The sequence below is a fragment of the Tachypleus tridentatus genome, chromosome 9, assembly GCF_004210375.1.
Source record: "Tachypleus tridentatus isolate NWPU-2018 chromosome 9, ASM421037v1, whole genome shotgun sequence".
NCBI lineage: Eukaryota > Metazoa > Arthropoda > Merostomata > Xiphosura > Limulidae > Tachypleus > Tachypleus tridentatus.
This window is the reverse complement of record NC_134833.1, coordinates 6,354,601-6,380,637: the sequence shown is the minus strand read 5'-3', so window position 1 is coordinate 6,380,637 and position 26,037 is coordinate 6,354,601. Positions and strand designations below refer to the sequence as shown.

The 26,037-nt window shown below is 33.4% G+C and overlaps 1 protein-coding gene across 1 annotated transcript; it reads right to left on the bottom strand.

Annotated features, from left to right (window-relative positions):
- Positions 1-2,679: 2,679 nt before the first annotated feature.
- LOC143226978 (ADP-ribosylation factor-binding protein GGA3-like) lies at positions 2,680-25,489 on the bottom strand. Its single transcript, XM_076458528.1, has 7 exons — positions 25,206-25,489; positions 21,506-21,666; positions 8,107-8,205; positions 7,037-7,195; positions 3,605-3,673; positions 3,211-3,291; positions 2,680-2,685 (listed from the first exon to the last, which is right to left on the bottom strand). The coding sequence occupies exons 1-7, from the start codon at positions 25,237-25,239 to the stop codon at positions 2,680-2,682; spliced, it is 609 nt and encodes a 202-aa protein (XP_076314643.1). The 5' UTR covers positions 25,240-25,489.
- Between the last annotated feature and the right edge of the window lie 548 nt (positions 25,490-26,037).

The window sequence follows — 26,037 nt, the reverse complement described above, 5'->3', positions numbered from 1 at the left end:
AGCATCAAGGTCTGATTGATCATATGTCTCTGCAGGCGACAGGTAAAGAGAACAAACAGTGATAGTATGACCCAAGAAACACGGATGGCTATGGCCTCCAAAGGTTCGTCGAGTGGCAAAGACAAGGTGGGCACATGCTGATCAACCAACAGTGCCACCCCTCCATGCATTCATCCATTACACAGCCTGTCAAATAAAACTGCTAAAAAATGACTGTATCAGCAGGTTTTCAGAAATGTTTCCTGTAAGGAAGGACATACAGGATGGTAGGAAGTAATCAGTGTTTTGATGTCATACAGATTAGAATGTAAACTTCCACAGTTCCATTGCATTAAGGTGACCATTTTTATTCATGTGTAGGTAAATTGGTTTGAGAACCCTTCTATTTACGACCACGTCTTTTTTCTTTACTGTCTTTATTCGAGGGAGGTCTATCAACCTCCATGGATCCTGCCCTGGGCCAATTGGGCAGGTCTTTGCTGTTGGAAGAGGATTCCAGTGACTGAGGACGTGAATGAATGTTCGTTTTGCATCATGGGGTTGGAGAAGAAGAGGTATCCGAGGAAATGCCTGTACCCAGAACAAAAGGAAGTGGATCTTGGGATTTGTTGGAATGTATGTAAAGGACAAAGATGGGTGTTGAAGTTGATTCATCAACTTTTTTGACCATGGAGGTCAAACGACTTTTCATTTGTTTTGAGAACGATTAGTCTGCACTGTAATTCCATCTTTGTGGGTGGAGATACACCTCACTGCAGAAACTCGGGTGGAAAAACCAGCAAGAATCTCTGACTCGAGGATATTCTTCAAATCCCTCTCAACAATAACTTCTTGTGATGAATTCAAAGTTGCATGAGGTGTAACCTCTATAGGTATATCCCCAATTGCCTTTGAATGCAATTTGTTGGAATGTATGTTAGGGACAGAGATGGGTGTTAAAGTTGATTCATCAACTTTTTTAACTATGGAGGTCAGAAGACTTTTCATTTGGTTTGAGAATGATTCTTTTGGAGGCACAGAGAGATCCCTCCGCACTCCCATTGTAGTTGTGGAATGAAGTGCAGCAGCATATGTCTCAGATTAAGCAGTGGACAGCAACTTTCAAGCCTGAGGGTAAGTAATGTTGTGAATCATTTTCAAATGCTGCACCTCTTTTTCTTCCAACCATTTAGAGCAAGAATAAAAGTAGAACAGGTGAGAGTCATTGAAATTAAAGTGATGAGGGTCTGTTTCACACTCATAGGCATCATGGTCCTTGCCACTGTAATGAGCACATGTCAAGGAACCACGACATGACGTCTTCAAATGACCGAACTGTTGACACTGGAAACATTGGAGAGGGTTTGGAATGTATGGCCGCATCTGCAATTAAGATAACATGCCTTGCTGGTGGCAGGTGGACATAGTAATGTAAATGTCTGAATGAGGACATTGGTCGGCACCATAATTCCATCTTTGAGAGTGCAGATACACCTCACTGCAGAAACTCCTTGGGTGGAGAAACCAGCGAGAATCTCCAACTCTGGGATGTTCTTCAAATCCCTCTCAACAATAGCTCCTCGTGATGAATTCAAAGTAGCATGAGTTGTAACCTCTATAGGTATATCCCCAATTGCCTTTCAATGCAACAGGAGTTCACTGTGTTGAGATGTGGAAGTTTCCACCAATATGTCACCAGATTGAAGCTTTTTACTGACTTTGGAGAGCCAGCAAGTCCCTCTAGTCCCTTATGAATGAAAAGGGGAGACATTTGCCCTAAAGGTTTGTCTGAAAGTGAGTGCAATACAAGAAAATGAGGTACAACAGGTGGTACGGATGGTGAGGATTGCTGCTCAGAAGCTTCAAGATGTGGTCATTTTCCTATAAACTTTTTTTTTATTTTTTAAAGATTTTTAATTGGAGTATCCATAATAAAGAAAGGGAAATTTCGATACCAACTGACTCCACCCACCATGGAGCCCTACAAGGGGATGCACTACAATGTCAAACAAGGACACTGCAGCAATGCAAGGGTTTTGTGAGCACTATACCCAAACATCAGCATCAAATACAATGTCCACAACACCTGTTAAGAACATCCAACATTGGTACTTGATTGATCCTAGCCCAAGTGGACAAGACGATTGATCCAAGGGGGGCCACTCCAAGACCAAAGTGGTGTGTTGGGGTTGAGCCCTCAACCAGCAGGATCCTCTCCTCCTCTTCATGGGTCACACACAGCAAACACGGTGGTGGATGTTTAGATCCCAGAGGAGGCAAACTCAAAGAACAGAACCTTCTCTGGGAAGTTCCCTTACTACGCAGGTATCCACACCGATGGGTGGATATTGTAAACATAGCATTTAAATCATATGTTCATTAACAATGGAATTCCAGATAGCCAACATAATAAGCCACAAATTACTGCTCTAGTTGCTATATACTTTATATCAAGACCATTGATTCCAGCTATTTTAAAACAGATTCAAAAAACATCATGAAACATGAATGTGTGGTTAAGAAGAAACTTTGTAATAAAATTATTAAAGAATACAAAGAATGTCAGGTGAAAACAAAACACATATCATCAAATTTTCGATGAAGGACAGTTTCTTAGTAAGTTTAAATCCAGGTTTTTAGATGCATACAAAAAATGTTTAAAAAGAAATAGATAAATATTTTATTTACAGAAAAGACTTTTCAAAGCTGTGGAGAAAGGAAAATTTAAAATTTTGTCCGCACAAGTTAAACTAAATAAAGGTCATAATTATTATGTTAAGATTTGATATGCTTGTGTGTACTTGACACATGAAGAGTGTTCATTTTGTACATAACATCAACACCATACTACCCAATAATTATCACTGTAAGCTAACAATTGGTGGAACATCAACACAAAATTAACACCTCATAACATTACCATTGACAGACTCAGAATATAAAGGTATAAAAATCACACTCAACTGAGCCATACTTGAAGGTACTTGACTCAAAGCACATTATTTCCAGACAACTACTTTGTCAAAATGGTATCTATGCATCATTCTCAGATATTAACTGTTCACTGCATGGAACCAATATGAATTTATTCTCCAACTGTTTTAACATACTATTAGAAATTTCATATCTACAAACTGATATAGTTTTGGCAGTAACGTATTTCTAACAATGGCATTAATGTTATCAGAACATAATTATACAAGCTATAAATAATAAAATCCAGGTACTTACATCTTTCACCATATTCTTTATTAACCTGTTCAAGAGCTTGTAGATCTTGTGGATTACGACTTGTAGTAATTTCTGTAACATCTTTCAATCAAAATAGCACAAACATCATGTCAAGCTACAAATATAGTTTTAAGTACTTTACAAAAACATGAATGCAAAAATTACCTACACAAAAACAATTTTTCAACAACCTATATTCTGCTTTTGGAACTGTAAAGTCTATCACAATTAATACCACCGTTCTCAAGTTCACATGCAAAACAAGGCAATAGAGAATACAATAATTCACAAGTTTTCAGTTGAGTAAAAGTTAAATTCATAAAGTTTTAATCCTTGGAATACAGAAGTATTTATGTCTTGAAGCTACAGTTATATTTCTAAATGCACGCTTTACCTCTGACGTTTCCTCATCTTCAAAGAAAGCAGTTTTTGCTGCTCTCGGAGGTGGAGGTGGTTCACAATGCTGAAAAAAAGTATATTTGAAAACGTCACAAACAACTACTGATTTGTTTTTCTCAAAAAACACACGACACATTTGACAATGACTTTTAATATGATATTCAATAAATATTTTGTTCACATTTGGTTTATAAAAATGTGTGTGTGTGTGTAAAACACTGCACCTCTATTTTTAGTTTTATTTGGTAAGTATTTCCATCAGAATTATGTTAATACACTGGTAGGTGCTGGATATGACAAATGTAGAAAACCTGATGCATCATTCTTCTGTGCTGGATATGACAAATGTGGAAAAGCTGATCCATCATTCTTCTGTGCTGGATATGACAAATGTGGAAAAGCTGATCCATCATTCTTCTGTGCTGGATATGACAAATGTGGAAAACCTGATGCATCATTCTTCTGTGCTGGATATGACAAATGTGGAAAAGCTGATACATCATTCTTCTGTGCTGGATATGACAAATGTGGAAAACCTGGTGCATCATTCTTCTGTGCTGGATATGACAAATGTGGAAAACCTGATGCATCATTCTTCTGTGCTGGATATGACAAATGTGGAAAATCTGATACATCGTTCTTCTGTGCTGGATATGACAAATGTGGAAAAGCTGATACATCGTTCTTCTGTGCTGGATATGACAAATGTGGAAAACCTGATACATCTTTCTTCTGTGCTGGATATGACAAATGTGGAAAACCTGATGCATCGTTCTTCTGTGCTGGATATGACAAATGTGGAAAACCTGATACATCGTTCTTCTGTGATGGATATGACAAATGTGGAAAAGCTGATACATCATTCTTCTGTGCTGGATATGACAAATGTGGAAAAGCTGATACATCATTCTTCTGTGCTGGATATGACAAATGTGGAAAACCTGATACATCATTCTTCTGTGCTGGATATGACAAATGTGGAAAATCTGATACATCGTTCTTCTGTGCTGGATATGACAAATGTGGAAAATCTGATACATCTTTCTTCTGTGCTGGATATGACAAATGTGGAAAACCTGATGCATCGTTCTTCTGTGCTGGATATGACAAATGTGGAAAACCTGATACATCGTTCTTCTGTGATGGATATGACAAATGTGGAAAAGCTGATACATCATTCTTCTGTGCTGGATATGACAAATGTGGAAAACCTGATACATCATTCTTCTGTGCTGGATATGACAAATGTGGAAAACCTGATACATCATTCTTCTGTGCTGGATATGACAAATGTGGAAGAGCTGATACATCATTCTTCTGTGCTTCACTCACAGGTTCATTAAATTACTGTCATTAAAACTTATTTCATTTGACACTAGTGTTACTGTCAGTAAAACTGTTATTTCAATTGACACTAGTGTTAATGTCAGTAAAACTGTTATTTGGTTTGACACTAGTGTTACTGTCAGTAAAACTGTTATTTGGTTTAATACTAGTGTTACTGTCAATAAATCTTATTTGGTTTAATACTAGTGTTACTGTCAATAAAGGATATGGTTTGACATTGGAGTTATTGTCAGTAAAACTTATTTGGTTTAACAGTGGAGTTACTGTCAATAAAACTATTATGTGGTTTAACACTAGTGTTATTTAATAAAACTATTATTTGGTTTAACATTAGTGTTATTGTCAATAAAACTGTTATTTGGGTTAACACTAGTGTAACTGAAGATATTTGGTCTAATGTCCCTTTTTAGCTTTTAAAGTAGAAAGAACTTCTCACAACTAATATTACATTCTGTACCAGAGTTGTTTTAGTTGTCATTTCTCTTCTGGGACAAAAAAAAGCATATAATGAAATTTATCACAATTCATACACTGGCAAACACAGGAATCTTCCAAGTATTCATGTCTGAAGAGACCATATACAGATGTTAAGTACTTTATACTAAAATAACTTTGGAATTTCACAACATTGTTAGACTCAATGTCACAGCTAACCATGATCTATCCAATACACCACACATCTTGATAACTGCTGTGTAGTAAAATTTACATTCAAAAGACTCAACTGTAAAGCTGTCACATTCAAAACTTAGCCCCTCTTCCCTACTGCTTTCCATAAGACTATATGCTATTTAATGTATGAGGACTACAATTTTTCAGTGTGTACTTTAACTTGAGTTTTAGTGAAGCTAAATGAATAAACAAAATCATGAGATCACAAACGCTACATCGAGTGATTTGAATGGACTTCTGACAGCTCTTTGTGAACTTCTGCATCCACAAATTCTCATCTGTTATAAGATGCCATACTTTGGTTACTACAGTTGTTTTGTTAATGCATCACTGATGAGATAGTTGTAATAATTCGTGTTGCTTAGTTTTGTCTTCATGTTGTATGTATTCACACATTTGTATCAATTTTTGTCACCGATTGTCAACCCATGTCCTTTTGTTTTCAAATGCCATTAAGTATGAGGTCAATATTCAGCTTACAAACACTAATGCCATTAAGTATGAGGTCAATATTCAGCTTACAAACACTAATGCCATTAAGTATGAGGTCAATATTCAGCTTACAAACACTAATGCCATTAAGTATGAGGTCAATATTCAGCTTACAAACACTAATGCCATTAAGTATGAGGTCAATATTCAGCTTACAAACACTAATGCCATTAAGTATGAGGTCAATATTCAGCTTACAAACACTAATGCCATTAAGTATGAGGTCAATATTCAGCTTACAAACACTAATGCCATTAAGTATGAGGTCAATATTCAGCTTACAAACACTAATGCCATTAAGTATGAGGTCAATATTCAGCTTACAAACACTAATGCCATTAAGTATGAGGTCAATATTCAGCTTACAAACACTAATGCCATTAAGTATGAGGTCAATATTCAGCTTACAAACACTAATGCCATCAAGTATGAGGTCAATATTCAGCTTACAAACACTAAATACTCAACCCAGATAAATTCTCTATGATCTACGTGTATAAATATTTTGTACTAGAAAAAGTTGTTGCATAGATTTTCCAAAAGCAATCAATTTTCAGTGACATCACACTATGTGTGAAATGCTAAACAATGCCCACATATAGTTCTGATACTTGTCATTAAACTGGCTCTGAAATGACTTGAAATATTCATTTTAATATAATTTACTCAACCCTTTGTAGTTTGTTTTAAGCCTGTACTTTAAGATACCATCTCTACATCATAAGAATGTCAAACGTACCAAACTGATAGATAAGTTTATAATAACAGACAAGATGAACACAAATGCTGAATCTAGATAAGACAGAAATACATTTATACCAAAATCGAATGTTTGGAGACAATTATAAAAAGATTAAAGAAACATTACTGAGTAAAGATTATTTTTATGGTTTTGATAAAAGAGCACCAAACTAACCTGTATTATGTGAACAGGGTCTTCAGTCACAACTCCTTGTCTTTTTAGCATCTGGTATGCTTCAAAAATTTTTGGTTCTTGTTTTAATTCCACACTCCACTTGAACATCAACTCAATCACTTTTGTTTTTACTTTTGGAGATGCTCGGTTACCTAGGTACTGGTTTGTAAATACAGTTTTTAATCAAACCTGAGAGATGTATGGTTATTCTGCTTTTAAACCTATCTTTAGTGTTGTACACGTGTCTGTTTTTCATTGTAAAGTTCAACTACAATATTTAAAATGAGAATTATGAAGTCAATGTACAATATTTAATTACAATAAAACCAACTTTTTGTCAAAATTAATCTGGTATTCTCAGCTGCATTGTAACAGTAAACCAGTTAACAATTTGCAAGCCAGAAAGTATATCACTGACATTTGTACATTGCCAAATTAAACCTTTTATTCTTCTTGTAAACACTGTAATACACACAAGATAAAGGAAAATCTTTTTTTTTACAACTACATACAGTCATGTAAAAAAATTAAAACACCCTATGAAAGCCTGTGTATTTGTGTAACATTTTTGGATATATAGATATTTAATCTCAATTTCAACAATCCTGAGAGATTATAGGAATATAACTAAACAATTAAACCTGTAATCAACTGAAAACTAAAAATGTCCCTCTAGTGGTTTCTTTGTGATATTTTTCTTCTCATGCCAGTTGAAACACAAACAAACATCAATATATATCAATATTAGCTACCAGTTATAATAAAAACTATCAATCCCCATTTTAAATAGTGAGGTACCCAGACAGGGGCTAGAGGGAGCTCACTGATAATTTTATTCTATGTAAAACTGTATGGGATGTACGGTCCACAAAAATTATTATCTCAAGAGCCTGTACAACATTAAATTTGCCATCAATTCCAAGAATAAATCTTGCCTTTTCTATGTGTTAAAATGTCCTTATTATGTTTAATTTAATCCTAGTATGTAATTCAAAGTTAATATCTTTAATATTAGAACACTTTCAAACAATCTAAACAAGCAATTAAGAAATACTATTTTAAAAACTTACTTTTGGAGAAACAACTTTAATGAGTTCATTTAGGAATCTAAACTTGCCAACTTCACTGTGAAATGATGAACCACAGCTTTTAACACATTCTTCAAGTACCTAAATAAAACAGAAACAAGATGAACTCTGCAGTACAACATACATCATAAACAAGCCTACAAGTCTAAGTGTATTTATATTACCTCTATACAATTAAAAAAAATTACATATAAGTAATAAAAATGTTACTTCGCTTCTTTTACATTTCACAAACATAACATAACCAACACTACTGGTTAAAATTTATAATAACAGCATGTCTGTCGTACAGCTTGGTACAAAAATATCAAATGTATTCAAGCTTGTTTAACAGTCTGTGAGTGCTGGCTAACTCATAAAATACTTACTAAGTGATCTTTACTTCAAGATCATTACCAGTTATGGAGATAGTCATGTTTCAGTCTTTGTGACTTTCTCAAAATCAGGAGATTACCGTAAATTCCGGCGTATAAGTCGAGGTCTATAAGTTTGGCCTAAAAATCATGATTTTGACATGTACCTGCCGTATAAGTCGACCTCCTTCTCTGGCTCAAATTGCTTGGTCGGAATATTTCAGTCAGCATCAGCAGCGAGGTGTAGCTAAGGAAGTGATATTCAATAATCAACTGCGTCATCAGCAGACTTTGTCAGACGGCGCCATTTTCAACAATTCTTATTACCCGCTGTGACTAGCTACGCCTCGCCTCTGGTCGGCATAAAAATGACAGATTTGCACTTTACAATAGAGAGCAAAAGTTCTGTAACTATGTGTTCTGAGAATTCATTTTGCTGACTCATTCGTGCGCTTGCCGCTTTCACTCCGCGTGGCGCTTTCGTTTGCCAAAGTAAAGTGAGAAACCTGCGTTGATTGGCCAACATGACATGCTTGCTTGACAAATAAGGCTTTCACTAAAAGAAGAAGTGTCACGTTTTATGCACCTTACGGTATTCCTGTCTAGACAAATTTATTGATTTTCTTTTATCTGGTGTGTCTAACCTTGCTATGCTTAGCTAGGAAATTAGCTGACCAATCGGCTCTGAATGAATTTTTAACTGTCTATCCAGTTTCAATTTCCAGTTTCAACATGTCAGTTACAAATTTCAGTGACAAATTTTAAATAATTATAAATCGTTAAACAAGCAAGATGTCCAGTCAACCACGAAGAAGGATGAAATATGATGCAGCATTCAAGATAAAAGTCGTTCAAGCAGCCAAAGACAGTAGCAACAGCGCGAGCAGGTCGGCACTATTGCATAAGTGAAAAATTGGTCAGAGATTGGAGGAAGGCAGAAAACACTATCAAAGAATTGCCCTTAACCAAATGTGCGAATCGTGGTCAAAATCAAGAAAAATGGCCAAGATTAGAGAAGGAAGTAGCGACATGGGTGTTATCTGAACGTCAATGTGGCAGAATCGTAACAAGAGCCCTTATCCGACTGAAAGCTTTACAATGGGCAGCTAAGAATAAAGAAGACAGCATGGATTTTAAGGCAACAGTCAGTTGGTGTTCTCGTTTTATGCATCGTCATGATCTGGTCATTCGTCAAAAGACAAAAATTGCTCAACAGCTACCGAAAGATTTGGACTACAAGGTCACGCAATTCCAGACCTTCGTCATCAATCAAAGTAAACGAAATGAATACGATATGGCTCACATTGGAAATATGGACGAAACGCCCATGTTTTTTTATGTCGTCGGCAACACTACAATTAACAAAAAAAGGAGAAAAGACAGTTCTGGTGAAGACCACAGGGCACGAAAAACAACATTTCACCGTCGTATTGGCCTGCCTCGCCGATGGAACGAAACTGCCGCCTATGATAATATTTAAAAGAAAAACGATGCCAAAAGACAAGTTTCCGCCAGGAGTCGTGGTTCATGTACAAGAAAAAGGATGGATGGACGATAGTGGATGTGTCAAATGGATTAATGAAGTGTGGGCCCGTTGGCCAGGCGCCATGCTTAAACCCAAATCGTTGTTAGTGTGGGACATGTTCAAGTCACATTTAACGGATACTACGAAAAAAGCATTAAAATCGAAAAAAACAGATATGGCTGTGATTCCAGGTGGATTAACATCTGTACTGCAACCTCTGGATGTATCGTTAAATAAACCATTTAAGGATTCTATGCGCACCAAGTGGAATGAGTGGATAGCATCGGGTCAAAAAACTTACACTGCCGCCGGAAATATGCATGCTGCATCTTTGCCTACAGTGTGTCAGTGGGTAAAAGATTCCTGGGACTCTATTGATCTAAAAATCATTGTCAACTCATTCAAAAAATGCTCAATTACCAATGCGATGGACGGTACGGAGGATGATACGTTATGGGAAGAGGATGACGATATCCCCTCATCACCAGTGGAGCATGACATTATTCCAGAAGAGGATCCTTACGATGACCATTTGAATGGTGAGGAATGGGACTTTGTGTTTGATCGATCTCATATTGAGTAGGATTACTAGTATTTTACTATTTTATAAATAAATACCTATATGTCATATCATATAATTTTGATTTGCAATGGTTTTCTCGAATCTGAATTTACTAGAATTCATGTCATGAAAAACGTCACCGCCGTATAAGTCGAGGATGGATTTTTAAACTTGAAATTTGGTGTTAAATTTTCGACTTATAAGCCGGAATTTACGGTAACAAGAGAATCATTTTCAACTGCAGCAGTTAATGTAACAATGTGGTTGTGATTCAGATATGAAATAACAATAACTTCATATTACCATCTAGTTAGTGTAAGAATGCTATTGTGATTGAGATATGAAATAACAATAACTTCATATTACCATCTAGTTAGTGTAAGAATGCTATTGTGATTGAGATATGAGATAACAATAACTTCATATTACCATCTAGTTAGTGTAAGAATGTGGTTGTGATTGAGATATGAGATAACAATAACTTCATATTACCATCTAGTTAGTGTAACAATGTGGTTGTGATTGAGATATGAGATAACAATAACTTCATATTACCATCTAGTTAGTGTAACAATGTGGTTGTGATTGAGATATCAGATAACAATAACTTCATATTACCAGCAAGTTAGTGTAACAACGTGGTTGTGATTGAGATACGAGATAACAATAACTTCATATTACCATCTAGTTAATGTAACAACGTGGTTGTGATTGAGATACGAAATAACAATAACTTCATATTACCAGCTAGTTAGTGTAACAACGTGGTTATGATTGAGATACGAGATAACAATAACTTCATATTACCATCTAGTTAAGGTAACAATGTGGTTGTGATTGAGATACGAGATAACAATAACTTCATATTACCATCTAGTTAAGGTAACAATGTGGTTGTGATTGAGATACGAGATAACAATAACTTCATATTACCATCTAGTTAAGGTAACAATGTGGTTGTGATTGAGATACGAGATAACAATAACTTCATATTACCATCTAGTTAGTGTAACAATGTGGTTGTGATTAAGCATCTGAGATAACAATAACTTCATATTACCAGCTAGTTAGTGTAACAACGTGGTTGTGATTGAGATACGAGATAACAATAACTTCATATTACCAGCTAGTTAGTGTAACAATGTGGTTGTGATCGAGATCTGAGATAACAATAACTTCATATTACCATCTAGTTAGTGTAACAATGTGGTTGTGATTGAGATACGAGATAACAATAACTTCATATTACCATCTAGTTAAGGTAACAATGTGGTTGTGATTGAGATACGAGATAACAATAACTTCATATTACCATCTAGTTAAGGTAACAATGTGGTTGTGATTGAGATACGAGATAACAATAACTTCATATTACCAGCTAGTTAGTGTAACAACGTGGTTGTGATTGAGATACGAGATAACAATAACTTCATATTACCATCTAGTTAGTGTAACAATGTGGTTGTGATTGAGATACGAGATAACAATAACTTCATATTACCAGCTAGTTAGTGTAACAACGTGGTTGTGATTGAGATACGAGATAACAATAACTTCATATTACCATCTAGTTAGTGTAACAATGTGGTTGTGATTGAGATATGAGATAACAATAACTTCATATTACCAGCTAGTTAGTGTAACAACGCGTTTTGTGATTGAGATACGAGATAACAATAACTTCATATTACTATCTAGTTAGTGTAACAACGTGGTTGTGATTGAGATATGAGATAACAATAACTTCATATTACCAGCTAGTTAGTGTAACAATATGGTTGTGATTGAGATATTAGATAACAATGATAACTTCATATTACTGTTAGTATGGTAATATAGTAATACACAACAATAATTAAAATATTCTGCATTTCAAATTACTGAATGAACACTTCTCCTAAACCAGTCATATTCATAATCAACATGAGTCAATCAAAAACACTGAACATTTAAATCTCTAAACAAGTCAATTTCACAATTAACCCAAGAGAGCCGAGAAAAATAACATAGCTTCATCATCACCCAAAAGTCAGTTTGATGACATAACAGTTAACGTATTATATTTATTCTTGAGAGCCAAGAAGAGTAACACGGACTACATCATCATCAAAACGTCTTAAATGTAACGTAACTTCATTAACTGAAGATGTCCTTCAGTACAGAATAGATTCTATCACAATGTTACTAAAGATACCACACTAACAAATTTTATAGTTTCAATCATGTGCATGGAGTTAATCTTACATTTTTAAAAATAGTTATTAGTCATTACTGATACTTTTAATATCTAAAACACAATAAATTTTACCAGAGTGGTTTAGATTTCTCTCTTGAATATTCTAAGATGCCTGTTAGATATTAATCACAACATGTAGTAAACAATTTAAGTTTGAAGGACAAAGCTACACAATGGGCTATCTATGCTCTTCACACCACAGGTATCGAAAACCACCTTTCTAGTATTGTAAATCTAAAGACGTATTGCTGTGTCACCTGGGGTGATAATTCATTAAGATAGCCAGTGGTTCAGAAACATTTAGTTCTTAGTTGATCACTGTTGTAGTTTTAATAAAATAGGTTGTATTAAGAGTGTGAATTTTTATTTACAAGTTTTAGATTTACTAATTTAAATGTTTTCTTATTTAAAATTTTACCTGACAGAAACACTTTCAAATAATCACACAGACTTCTAAAATAATCCAAGACAGTCAAGTTAGGTCTATTTTTTTTAACAGCATATTTTTTGCTTCATACAAGAAATTGTTATTTATATTCATTCATTCAATAATAACAGTCATTTAGTAATATAACTTTAAAATTACAGTGAAAGAGAAAATAAATTATACCAAACTTTATTGTAGTGTTTCTCATTTCTGAAGAGAACGTAACTCGTGAGCAAGAAACCATGACGTAAAACATTATGCAACTGATGGACTAACAGAGAAAACTAGTTATAACAAAAGAGAAGACACTGCTTATTGTTGACAGGACCATCTTGTGAGAAGGAAAGAGTAAAGTAAAATTACATTGTACAATGAATTAAGTAACAGAGAAAACCAGTTATAACAAAAGAGAAGACACTGCTTATTGTTGACAGGACCATCTTGTGAGAAGGAAAGAGTAAAGTAAAATTACATTGTACAATGAATTAAGTAACAGAGAAAACCAGTTATAACAAAAGAGAAGACACTGCTTATTGTTGACAGGACCATCTTGTGAGAAGGAAAGAGTGAAGTAAAATTACATTGTACAATGAATTAAGTAACAGAGAAAACCAGTTATAACAAAAGAGAAGACACTGCTTATTGTTGACAGGACCATCTTGTGAGAAGGAAAGAATGAAGTAAAATTACATTGTACAATGAATTAAGTAACAGAGAAAACCAGTTATAACAAAAGAGAAGACACTGCTTATTGTTGACAGGACCATCTTGTGAGAAGGAAAGAGTGAAGTAAAATTACATTGTACAATGAATTAAGTAACAGAGAAAACCAGTTATAACAAAAGAGAAGACACTGCTTATTGTTGACAGGACCATCTTGTGAGAAGGAAAGAGTAAAGTAAAATTACATTGTACAATGAATTAAGTAACAGAGAAAACCAGTTATAACAAAAGAGAAGACACTGCTTATTGTTGACAGGACCATCTTGTGAGAAGGAAAGAGTGAAGTAAAATTACATTGTACAATGAATTAAGTAACAGAGAAAACCAGTTATAACAAAAGAGAAGACACTGCTTATTGTTGACAGGACCATCTTGTGAGAAGGAAAGAGTAAAGTAAAATTACATTGTACAATGAATTAAGTAACAGAGAAAACCAGTTATAACAAAAAGAGAAGACACTGCTTATTGTTGACAGGACCATCTTGTGAGAAGGAAAGAGTAAAGTAAAATTACATTGTACAATGAATTAAGTAACAGAGAAAACCAGTTATAACAAAAGAGAAGACACTGCTTATTGTTGACAGGACCATCTTGTGAGAAGGAAAGAGTAAAGTAAAATTACATTGTACAATGAATTAAGTAACAGAGAAAACCAGTTATAACAAAAGAGAAGACACTGCTTATTGTTGACAGGACCATCTTGTGAGAAGGAAAGAGTAAAGTAAAATTACATTGTACAATGAATTAAGTAACAGAGAAAACCAGTTATAACAAAAGAGAAGACACTGCTTATTGTTGACAGGACCATCTTGTGAGAAGGAAAGAGTAAAGTAAAATTACATTGTACAATGAATTAAGTAACAGAGAAAACCAGTTATAACAAAAGAGAAGACACTGCTTATTGTTGACAGGACCATCTTGTGAGAAGGAAAGAGTGAAGTAAAATTACATTGTACAATGAATTAAGTAACAGAGAAAACCAGTTATAACAAAAAAGAGAAGACACTGCTTATTGTTGACAGGACCATCTTGTGAGAAGGAAAGAGTGAAGTAAAATTACATTGTACAATGAATTAAGTAACAGAGAAAACCAGTTATAACAAAAGAGAAGACACTGCTTATTGTTGACAGGACCATCTTGTGAGAAGGAAAGAGTAAAGTAAAATTACATTGTACAATGAATTAAGTAACAGAGAAAACCAGTTATAACAAAAGAGAAGACACTGCTTATTGTTGACAGGACCATCTTGTGAGAAGGAAAGAGTAAAGTAAAATTACATTGTACAATGAATTAAGTAACAGAGAAAACCAGTTATAACAAAAGAGAAGACACTGCTTATTGTTGACAGGACCATCTTGTGAGAAGGAAAGAGTGAAAGTAAAATTACATTGTACAATGAATTAAGTAACAGAGAAAACCAGTTATAACAAAAGAGAAGACACTGCTTATTGTTGACAGGACCATCTTGTGAGAAGGAAAGAGTGAAGTAAAATTACATTGTACAATGAATTAAGTAACAGAGAAAACCAGTTATAACAAAAGAGAAGACACTGCTTATTGTTGACAGGACCATCTTGTGAGAAGGAAAGAGTGAAGTAAAATTACATTGTACAATGAATTAAGTAACAGAGAAAACCAGTTATAACAAAAGAGAAGACACTGCTTATTGTTGACAGGACCATCTTGTGAGAAGGAAAGAGTAAAGTAAAATTACATTGTACAATGAATTAAGTAACAGAGAAAACCAGTTATAACAAAAGAGAAGACACTGCTTATTGTTGACAGGACCATCTTGTGAGAAGGAAAGAGTAAAGTAAAATTACATTGTACAATGAATTAAGTAACAGAGAAAACCAGTTATAACAAAAGAGAAGACACTGCTTATTGTTGACAGGACCATCTTGTGAGAAGGAAAGAGTAAAGTAAAATTACATTGTACAATGAATTAAGTAACAGAGAAAACCAGTTATAACAAAAGAGAAGACACTGCTTATTGTTGACAGGACCATCTTGTGAGAAGGAAAGAGTAAAGTAAAATTACATTGTACAATGAATTAAGTAACAGAGAAAACCAGTTATAACAAAAGAGAAGACACTGCTTATTGTTGACAGGACCATCTTGTGAGAAGGAAAGAGTAAAGTAAAATTACATTGTACAATGAATTAAGTAACAGAGAAAACCAGTTATAACAAAAGAGAAGACACTGCTTATTGTTGACAGGACCATCTTGTGAGAAGGAAAGAGTAAAGTAAAATTACATTGTACAATGAATTAAGTAACAGAGAAAACCAGTTATAACAAAAGAGAAGACACTGCTTATTGTTGACAGGACCATCTTGTGAGAAGGAAAGAGTAAAGTAAAATTACATTGTACAATGAATTAAGTAACAGAGAAAACCAGTTATAACAAAAGAGAAGACACTGCTTATTGTTGACAGGACCATCTTGTGAGAAGGAAAGAGTAAAGTAAAATTACATTGTACAATGAATTAAGTAACAGAGAAAACCAGTTATAACAAAAGAGAAGACACTGCTTATTGTTGACAGGACCATCTTGTGAGAAGGAAAGAGTAAAGTAAAATTACATTGTACAATGAATTAAGTAACAGAGAAAACCAGTTATAACAAAAGAGAAGACACTGCTTATTGTTGACAGGACCATCTTGTGAGAAGGAAAGAGTAAAAGTAAAATTACATTGTACAATGAATTAAGTAACAGAGAAAACCAGTTATAACAAAAGAGAAGACACTGCTTATTGTTGACAGGACCATCTTGTGAGAAGGAAAGAGTGAAGTAAAATTACATTGTACAATGAATTAAGTAACAGAGAAAACCAGTTATAACAAAAGAGAAGACACTGCTTATTGTTGACAGGACCATCTTGTGAGAAGGAAAGAGTAAAGTAAAATTACATTGTACAATGAATTAAGTAACAGAGAAAACCAGTTATAACAAAAGAGAAGACACTGCTTATTGTTGACAGGACCATCTTGTGAGAAGGAAAGAGTAAAGTAAAATTACATTGTACAATGAATTAAGTAACAGAGAAAACCAGTTATAACAAAAGAGAAGACACTGCTTATTGTTGACAGGACCATCTTGTGAGAAGGAAAGAGTAAAGTAAAATTACATTGTACAATGAATTAAGTAACAGAGAAAACCAGTTATAACAAAAGAGAAGACACTGCTTATTGTTGACAGGACCATCTTGTGAGAAGGAAAGAGTAAAGTAAAATTACATTGTACAATGAATTAAGTAACAGAGAAAACCAGTTATAACAAAAGAGAAGACACTGCTTATTGTTGACAGGACCATCTTGTGAGAAGGAAAGAGTAAAGTAAAATTACATTGTACAATGAATTAAGTAACAGAGAAAACCAGTTATAACAAAAGAGAAGACACTGCTTATTGTTGACAGGACCATCTTGTGAGAAGGAAAGAGTGAAGTAAAATTACATTGTACAATGAATTAAGTAACAGAGAAAACCAGTTATAACAAAAGAGAAGACACTGCTTATTGTTGACAGGACCATCTTGTGAGAAGGAAAGAGTGAAGTAAAATTACATTGTACAATGAATTAAGTAACAGAGAAAACCAGTTATAACAAAAGAGAAGACACTGCTTATTGTTGACAGGACCATCTTGTGAGAAGGAAAGAGTGAAAGTAAAATTACATTGTACAATGAATTAAGTAACAGAGAAAACCAGTTATAACAAAAGAGAAGACACTGCTTATTGTTGACAGGACCATCTTGTGAGAAGGAAAGAGTGAAGTAAAATTACATTGTACAATGAATTAAGTAACAGAGAAAACCAGTTATAACAAAAAGAGAAGACACTGCTTATTGTTGACAGGACCATCTTGTGAGAAGGAAAGAGTGAAGTAAAATTACATTGTACAATGAATTAAGTAACAGAGAAAACCAGTTATAACAAAAGAGAAGACACTGCTTATTGTTGACAGGACCATCTTGTGAGAAGGAAAGAGTAAAGTAAAATTACATTGTACAATGAATTAAGTAACAGAGAAAACCAGTTATAACAAAAAGAGAAGACACTGCTTATTGTTGACAGGACCATCTTGTGAGAAGGAAAGAGTAAAGTAAAATTACATTGTACAATGAATTAAGTAACAGAGAAAACCAGTTATAACAAAAAGAGAAGACACTGCTTATTGTTGACAGGACCATCTTGTGAGAAGGAAAGAGTAAAGTAAAATTACATTGTACAATGAATTAAGTAACAGAGAAAACCAGTTATAACAAAAGAGAAGACACTGCTTATTGTTGACAGGACCATCTTGTGAGAAGGAAAGAGTAAAGTAAAATTACATTGTACAATGAATTAAGTAACAGAGAAAACCAGTTATAACAAAAGAGAAGACACTGCTTATTGTTGACAGGACCATCTTGTGAGAAGGAAAGAGTAAAGTAAAATTACATTGTACAATGAATTAAGTAACAGAGAAAACCAGTTATAACAAAAGAGAAGACACTGCTTATTGTTGACAGGACCATCTTGTGAGAAGGAAAGAGTAAAGTAAAATTACATTGTACAATGAATTAAGTAACAGAGAAAACCAGTTATAACAAAAGAGAAGACACTGCTTATTGTTGACAGGACCATCTTGTGAGAAGGAAAGAGTAAAGTAAAATTACATTGTACAATGAATTAAGTAACAGAGAAAACCAGTTATAACAAAAGAGAAGACACTGCTTATTGTTGACAGGACCATCTTGTGAGAAGGAAAGAGTAAAGTAAAATTACATTGTACAATGAATTAAGTAACAGAGAAAACCAGTTATAACAAAAGAGAAGACACTGCTTATTGTTGACAGGACCATCTTGTGAGAAGGAAAGAGTAAAAGTAAAATTACATTGTACAATGAATTAAGTAACAGAGAAAACCAGTTATAACAAAAGAGAAGACACTGCTTATTGTTGACAGGACCATCTTGTGAGAAGGAAAGAGTAAAATAAAATTACATTGTACAATGAATTAAGTAACAGAGAAAACCAGTTATAACAAAAGAGAAGACACTGCTTATTGTTGACAGGACCATCTTGTGAGAAGGAAAGAGTAAAGTAAAATTACATTGTACAATGAATTAAGTAACAGAGAAAACCAGTTATAACAAAAAGAGAAGACACTGCTTATTGTTGACAGGACCATCTTGTGAGAAGGAAAGAGTAAAGTAAAATTACATTGTACAATGAATTAAGTAACAGAGAAAACCAGTTATAACAAAAGAGAAGACACTGCTTATTGTTGACAGGACCATCTTGTGAGAAGGAAAGAGTAAAGTAAAATTACATTGTACAATGAATTAAGTAACAGAGAAAACCAGTTATAACAAAAGAGAAGACACTGCTTATTGTTGACAGGACCATCTTGTGAGAAGGAAAGAGTAAAGTAAAATTACATTGTACAATGAATTAAGTAACAGAGAAAACCAGTTATAACAAAAGAGAAGACACTGCTTATTGTTGACAGGACCATCTTGTGAGAAGGAAAGAGTAAAGTAAAATTACATTGTACAATGAATTAAGTAACAGAGAAAACCAGTTATAACAAAAAGAGAAGACACTGCTTATTGTTGACAGGACCATCTTGTGAGAAGGAAAGAGTAAAGTAAAATTACATTGTACAATGAATTAAGTAACAGAGAAAACCAGTTATAACAAAAGAGAAGACACTGCTTATTGTTGACAGGACCATCTTGTGAGAAGGAAAGAGTGAAGTAAAATTACATTGTACAATGAATTAAGTAACAGAGAAAACCAGTTATAACAAAAGAGAAGACACTGCTTATTGTTGACAGGACCATCTTGTGAGAAGGAAAAGAGTAAAGTAAAATTACATTGTACAATGAATTAAGTAACAGAGAAAACCAGTTATAACAAAAGAGAAGACACTGCTTATTGTTGACAGGACCATCTTGTGAGAAGGAAAGAGTAAAGTAAAATTACATTGTACAATGAATTAAGTAACAGAGAAAACCAGTTATAACAAAAGAGAAGACACTGCTTATTGTTGACAGGACCATCTTGTGAGAAGGAAAGAGTAAAGTAAAATTACATTGTACAATGAATTAAGTAACAGAGAAAACCAGTTATAACAAAAAGAGAAGACACTGCTTATTGTTGACAGGACCATCTTGTGAGAAGGAAAGAGTAAAGTAAAATTACATTGTACAATGAATTAAGTAACAGAGAAAACCAGTTATAACAAAGAGAAGACACTGCTTATTGTTGACAGGACCATCTTGTGAGAAGGAAAGAGTAAAGTAAAATTACATTGTACAATGAATTAAGTAACAGAGAAAACCAGTTATAACAAAAGAGAAGACACTGCTTATTGTTGACAGGACCATCTTGTGAGAAGGAAAGAGTAAAATAAAATTACATTGTACAATGAATTAAGTAACAGAGAAAACCAGTTATAACAAAAAAGAGAAGACACTGCTTATTGTTGACAGGACCATCTTGTGAGAAGGAAAGAGTAAAGTAAAATTACATTGTACAATGAATTAAGTAACAGAGAAAACCAGTTATAACAAAAGAGAAGACACTGCTTATTGTTGACAGGACCATCTTGTGAGAAGGAAAGAGTAAAGTAAAATTACATTGTACAATGAATTAAGTAACAGAGAAAACCAGTTATAACAAAAGAGAAGACACTGCTTATTGTTGACAGGACCATCTTGTGAGAAGGAAAGAGTAAAGTAAAATTACATTGTACAATGAATTAAGTAACAGAGAAAACCAGTTATAACAAAAGAGAAGACACTGCTTATTGTACAATGAATTAAGTAACAGAGAAAACCAGTTATAACAAAAGAGAAGACACTGCTTATTGTACAATGAATTAAGTAACAGAGAAAACCAGTTATAACAAAAGAGAAGACACTGCTTATTGTTGACAGGACCATCTTGTGAGAAGGAAAGAGTAAAGTAAAATTACATTGTACAATGAATTAAGTAACAGAGAAAACCAGTTATAACAAAAGAGAAGACACTGCTTATTGTTGACAGGACCATCTTGTGAGAAGGAAAGAGTAAAGTAAAATTACATTGTACAATGAATTAAGTAACAGAGAAAACCAGTTATAACAAAAGAGAAGACACTGCTTATTGTTGACAGGACCATCTTGTGAGAAGGAAAGAGTAAAGTAAAATTACATTGTACAATGAATTAAGTAACAGAGAAAACCAGTTATAACAAAAGAGAAGACACTGCTTATTGTTGACAGGACCATCTTGTGAGAAGGAAAGAGTAAAGTAAAATTACATTGTACAATGAATTAAGTAACAGAGAAAACCAGTTATAACAAAAGAGAAGACACTGCTTATTGTTGACAGGACCATCTTGTGAGAAGGAAAGAGTAAAAGTAAAATTACATTGTACAATGAATTAAGTAACAGAGAAAACCAGTTATAACAAAAGAGAAGACACTGCTTATTGTTGACAGGACCATCTTGTGAGAAGGAAAGAGTAAAGTAAAATTACATTGTACAATGAATTAAGTAACAGAGAAAACCAGTTATACCAGGAGTGAATGCAGTGCTTCTCCTTCCTGAGGAGACTGGATCTTATGAGCCAGAAACCGCAGTGCTGTTTGGTATCCATCATCTTCCTTGCTGATTTGGCTGCAGAATTCTTTAACAGCTTCCTTATCAGGCTGAGGATCCAGAGGATTAGTGGCTTTTGCTATTAAAATAAAAACAATTATTGGAAGAAACAAAACATAAAGAAATACAAGTTAAAGAAAATGTTTGATGAAAAATATTATGCCTCACTTTTCCAAATAAAAGTGACTTAAGTTTTTATGTTACAAGATTATTGTATATTTTCCTCAAATTTGTGACTTAACCAAGTCAAAATCCCTAATGTGGTGAAGAATTTTAACATTGTGAAATATTGTAGTACTAATTTTTCACCTACGATTATTGTATTATTTAGACTTGACCCAAAGTAGCCCAAAACTAGAAAAATAACTTAAACTGACTTTTAAACAACTTCCAAGATGGTTGTTTAACTTCCACTTGTTAAAACAAAAGGTTTACTGCTGTTTTCATTGTAAACTTGTCCAAAAATATGTATATTCCAATAACTAAAGTATATGATTAAAAAAAGTAACAAAGCAATCAAGATGAGTTTAAAAATACAAAACATTGTAACACAGGAAATAACAAGTGTATTTCATTAACATCTGAAACAAAACATTGTAGCACAGGAAATAACAAGTGTATTTCATTAACATCTGAAACAAAACATTGTGACACAGGAAATAACAAGTGTATTTCATTAACATCTGAAACAAAACATTGTAACACAGGAAATAACAAGTGTATTTCATTCACATGTGAAACAAAACATTGTAACACAGGAAATAAGTGTATTTCATTAACATCTGAAACAAAACATTGTGATACAGGAAATAACAAGTGTATTTCATTAACATCTGAATGGACATCCAAGACAACATATAATTTTTTGCTCTCAAAAACAAAGAACGTTTCTTTACATTTCTACTTTTATATGTTGTTGTTTTATTATAAACTTCAAACTCCCTGTTCCTCTGTTTCCTTGGTAACTTTCTATTTCATCATTATCATGCTGATGTTGGATAAATGTATCATCATAATCTGAATCAGGTTGACATCATCATATCTTTAGTTCAAACATGTTTGTAAAATGTGATTTTTTTTGTGTACAACATAATCACACATTTCATAAAAGCCTGCCAATTTCTGAGAAGATACAGGATTATAGTGAACATTCTTTCTGTTAAAGACCCCATCTCATTTAATAATTCTTGTGCTGCTCTAAGACCATTAACAGACACAACTTTTGTTCCAAATTGTTTAATCCTTTTACAGTAACATGAGGAAGATTTCTTATAAAATTAAGCCAAGTTCTCCTTATATTTTAGTATATAAATCTCCATTAGAAGCTTAATACTGTAAAAGTAACCTATCAGTTTAGTTGGTCCAGGACTTCTGTCTGTGCCTAATTGTATACTGCATTACTAGTCCAAATGAAACTCTTTATCAGAACTTTCAGATTCAAGATAAGTTATTATGGGTCCAAACTCTTGCAACCTTCTAGCCACAGCATTAACCTTATGACGATGGAGCCCAGTCGACAGTACTGACCCAGTAGCTAGTTGTCTGCCTGTTTTATACACACTTTATCAAACAAGCCAAAAGTGTATTGACAATTGTCACCAAAAAAAGTATACAGTTAGAATCATGCTCATGCTAGTCCACCCACATTCTCAAAAACATATTAGCTCGGATCACCTTCCTGTATTGTCAACAGTTGCATTAAAAAAGCAATAACTGTGTAGATACAATTCAAAATCATATTTGCCCTACCTACCAAGCAACAATATCGTTTCTTATATTTACCTTATTCATGTTGTTTATCTGTGTTAATACTTTAACAAAGGATCATACAGCTATTTCAGATAAATAATCATACTGTATTAGTTCCATCTGGTGTCCACAATTATTAGTAATACTTTTCTACAGAAAAATTTTATGAACAGTCACACTTAAAGCTTTGTTAAACCTTGTATTCTTCAACTTAGAATTTGTTTATTTTTGAATTTCACACAAAGCTACATGAGAGCTATACCACGCTAGCCATCCCTAATTTTGCAGTATGAGACTAGAGGGAAGGCAGCTAGTCATCACCACCCACTGCCAATTCTTAAGCTACTCTTTTACCAACAAAGAGTGAGATTAATCATCACATTATAATGCCTCCATGGCTGAAAGGGCAAGTATGTTTGGTGTGACAGAGAATTAAACCCATGACCCTTAGATTATGAGTCAAGTGCCTTATCCACCTGGCCATGCCAAGCCATTCAACTTTAAGTATGAAATATGGTTATCTGGATGAACAATCATAATGATAAAGTAGACATTGTAGTATGCACTCAAATAAGTGATATACTGAATGTGATATATCAATATCAAATTCAACATTTATGTACACAAACATATGTTTCTGACAACAGAGATTCATAATATTTTGTAAACTTAAAAAAGTAATGTTATTATTATTATTATTGTAATATGAAATGATCTTCTACACATTAGTTGGTTAAATGTAATTTATTATTTCAAAACAGTGTTTTAACTCTAAATACAAAACTCCAACTAGTCAGCTAGAGAATTGAAGAAAACAAATGAGTTGTCTTGATGTCAAATACCTTTTACAAATGAAGAATTATTTATTTTCTAATAATAATGTATGCCACAATTCTCACCAAGGGTTCCAATTATTGCATAAAATACAGAAATATTCCACAGATTTGTTGCATCTGTTATGTCCTAGACAAAGGCTTTATATGACATTATACATCTCACACATCTTTAAAATCAGAAAACTCTAGCAAAACAAGAAATGTTTTATTTTCTTCTTCTCCTTCTTATCTGTTATTATTCCATGGAGGAACCACAATTATTAAGTTATTACAATTTATAAACAACATTATTAAACATTCAACAATCTTTTATTATACTATTGTAATTCACTTTATTGTTATACAGCAGATATATGAGAGAGTTATAAACTACTCTCTGTGGTACAATTATTGTAACAGTAACAAATGTATTTCATTAAACTAGCATAATATACACAATTTAGTAGGAATTTAAACAGTAGACCTCACATTCTCAAATTTAAAAGATAGTAAAACTGTTTAAAAGTTAAATTCTAAATTAAATTATTTAATTTTAATGGGCTATGAATTTAATGTACATCTTTAAATGTAAACGAAACGTGTAAAGTTTCAAGGATTACGTCATGAAAAAAGAAAAAAAAATTAAAAGCACATTAAAAGTGGGAGTTCGTACCGCAAAATGTTCAATTTACAACTAACTAGTTCTCTTGATAACTTAAACTTGACTAAAAAGCGGTCCACAATATGTTAAATTTCAAAAGTTAAAAGGTGTTTTTTTGTTTCTATTTAGGTGATTACTAAAAATAATATTGTAGTCGGTACTCTTTGTAAGTTCCTGATTAAAACGTAAAAGTATATTAAAATGGCAAAATCATTACAAAATATATACCGGTACACTAAGCCTTATTGGTATTACTATTAATTATTCTCCGTATTATTTTCGTTTGATCCTGCTCCTATTTCAGGTTCGTCAGAAATCGTTAAATATTTGAGATCTGTTTCGTAATAATAAAGCGATAAATTGATTTATATATATTATATATTAATTACGTACCTAAAAGCTTTTCAATCGAATAATCATCTCCCATCCTCACAACGTCTATACGACCTCAAATACCTCGTACTGAATCGTGATATTCAGATGTTAACACTAAATTACAAACTAACGAAAATAATGCGCGAGAGGACGCTTAGTATCTTCTATTTAACTACACAATAAAAATAGCAATAAACCATTAACCTTCATTTTAAGGCAAAATTTTACTTGAGGTAATATGTTACAAAGACAGGACGTTGTCTTTCAGATATTACCCATCATGTCCCCCAATTACGTAGCAAGCTACTGTTATCAACAGAAGATAAAATAAATAAAACATTTTTGATTTATGATATTAGACTATCAAAACGTTTTGGCTTAAATACAATAAGTACAATGGTAGGATAAAAATTAGCTTTTCAGATCGCAATATCTACATATTTCTTATCACTTATTATAAACTAACGGACCCTGAACCTGTGGCTAACATTTACAGGTCGTTATTATGCGAATTTTATTTCTTTAATCAAGTTACGAACAATCATTAGTAGGCCAAATTATTTATATAAACCAATGCCAAAGTTGAGGTTCATTTTCGGGTATTTCATTTGAAACTGTTTTCACGAAATAACCATGTTCCCTAAGGAGTTAGGTAAAAGGTATTACCATTGTGTAAACCTCTGGATCAAAACGATTCGTTTGGCACAATTTAAGGGATGGTAAGTCCAACAGTATAGGAGACGAGGTCTTGTTGAAATCTACGGGTTTTCCAAGGTCGTGGGGCGAAAAGTTTTACCTGTGTACAGACATACCTCGGGGCCGAAAAGAGGTCTATTTTGAAGTAGGTGCA

Excerpts from the sequence above, each read along its gene's own strand:
- LOC143226978 (XM_076458528.1), bottom strand. The coding sequence starts at position 25,239 with ATGGGAGATGATTATTCGATTGAAAAGCTTTTAG. Across the intron at positions 21,667-25,205 it reads TTCGATTGAAAAGCTTTTAG|CAAAAGCCACTAATCCTCTG; the intron begins GTACGTAATTAA and ends TTATTTTAATAG. Across the intron at positions 3,674-7,036 it reads ACCCTGTTCACATAATACAG|CATTGTGAACCACCTCCACC; the intron begins GTTAGTTTGGTG and ends ACTTTTTTTCAG.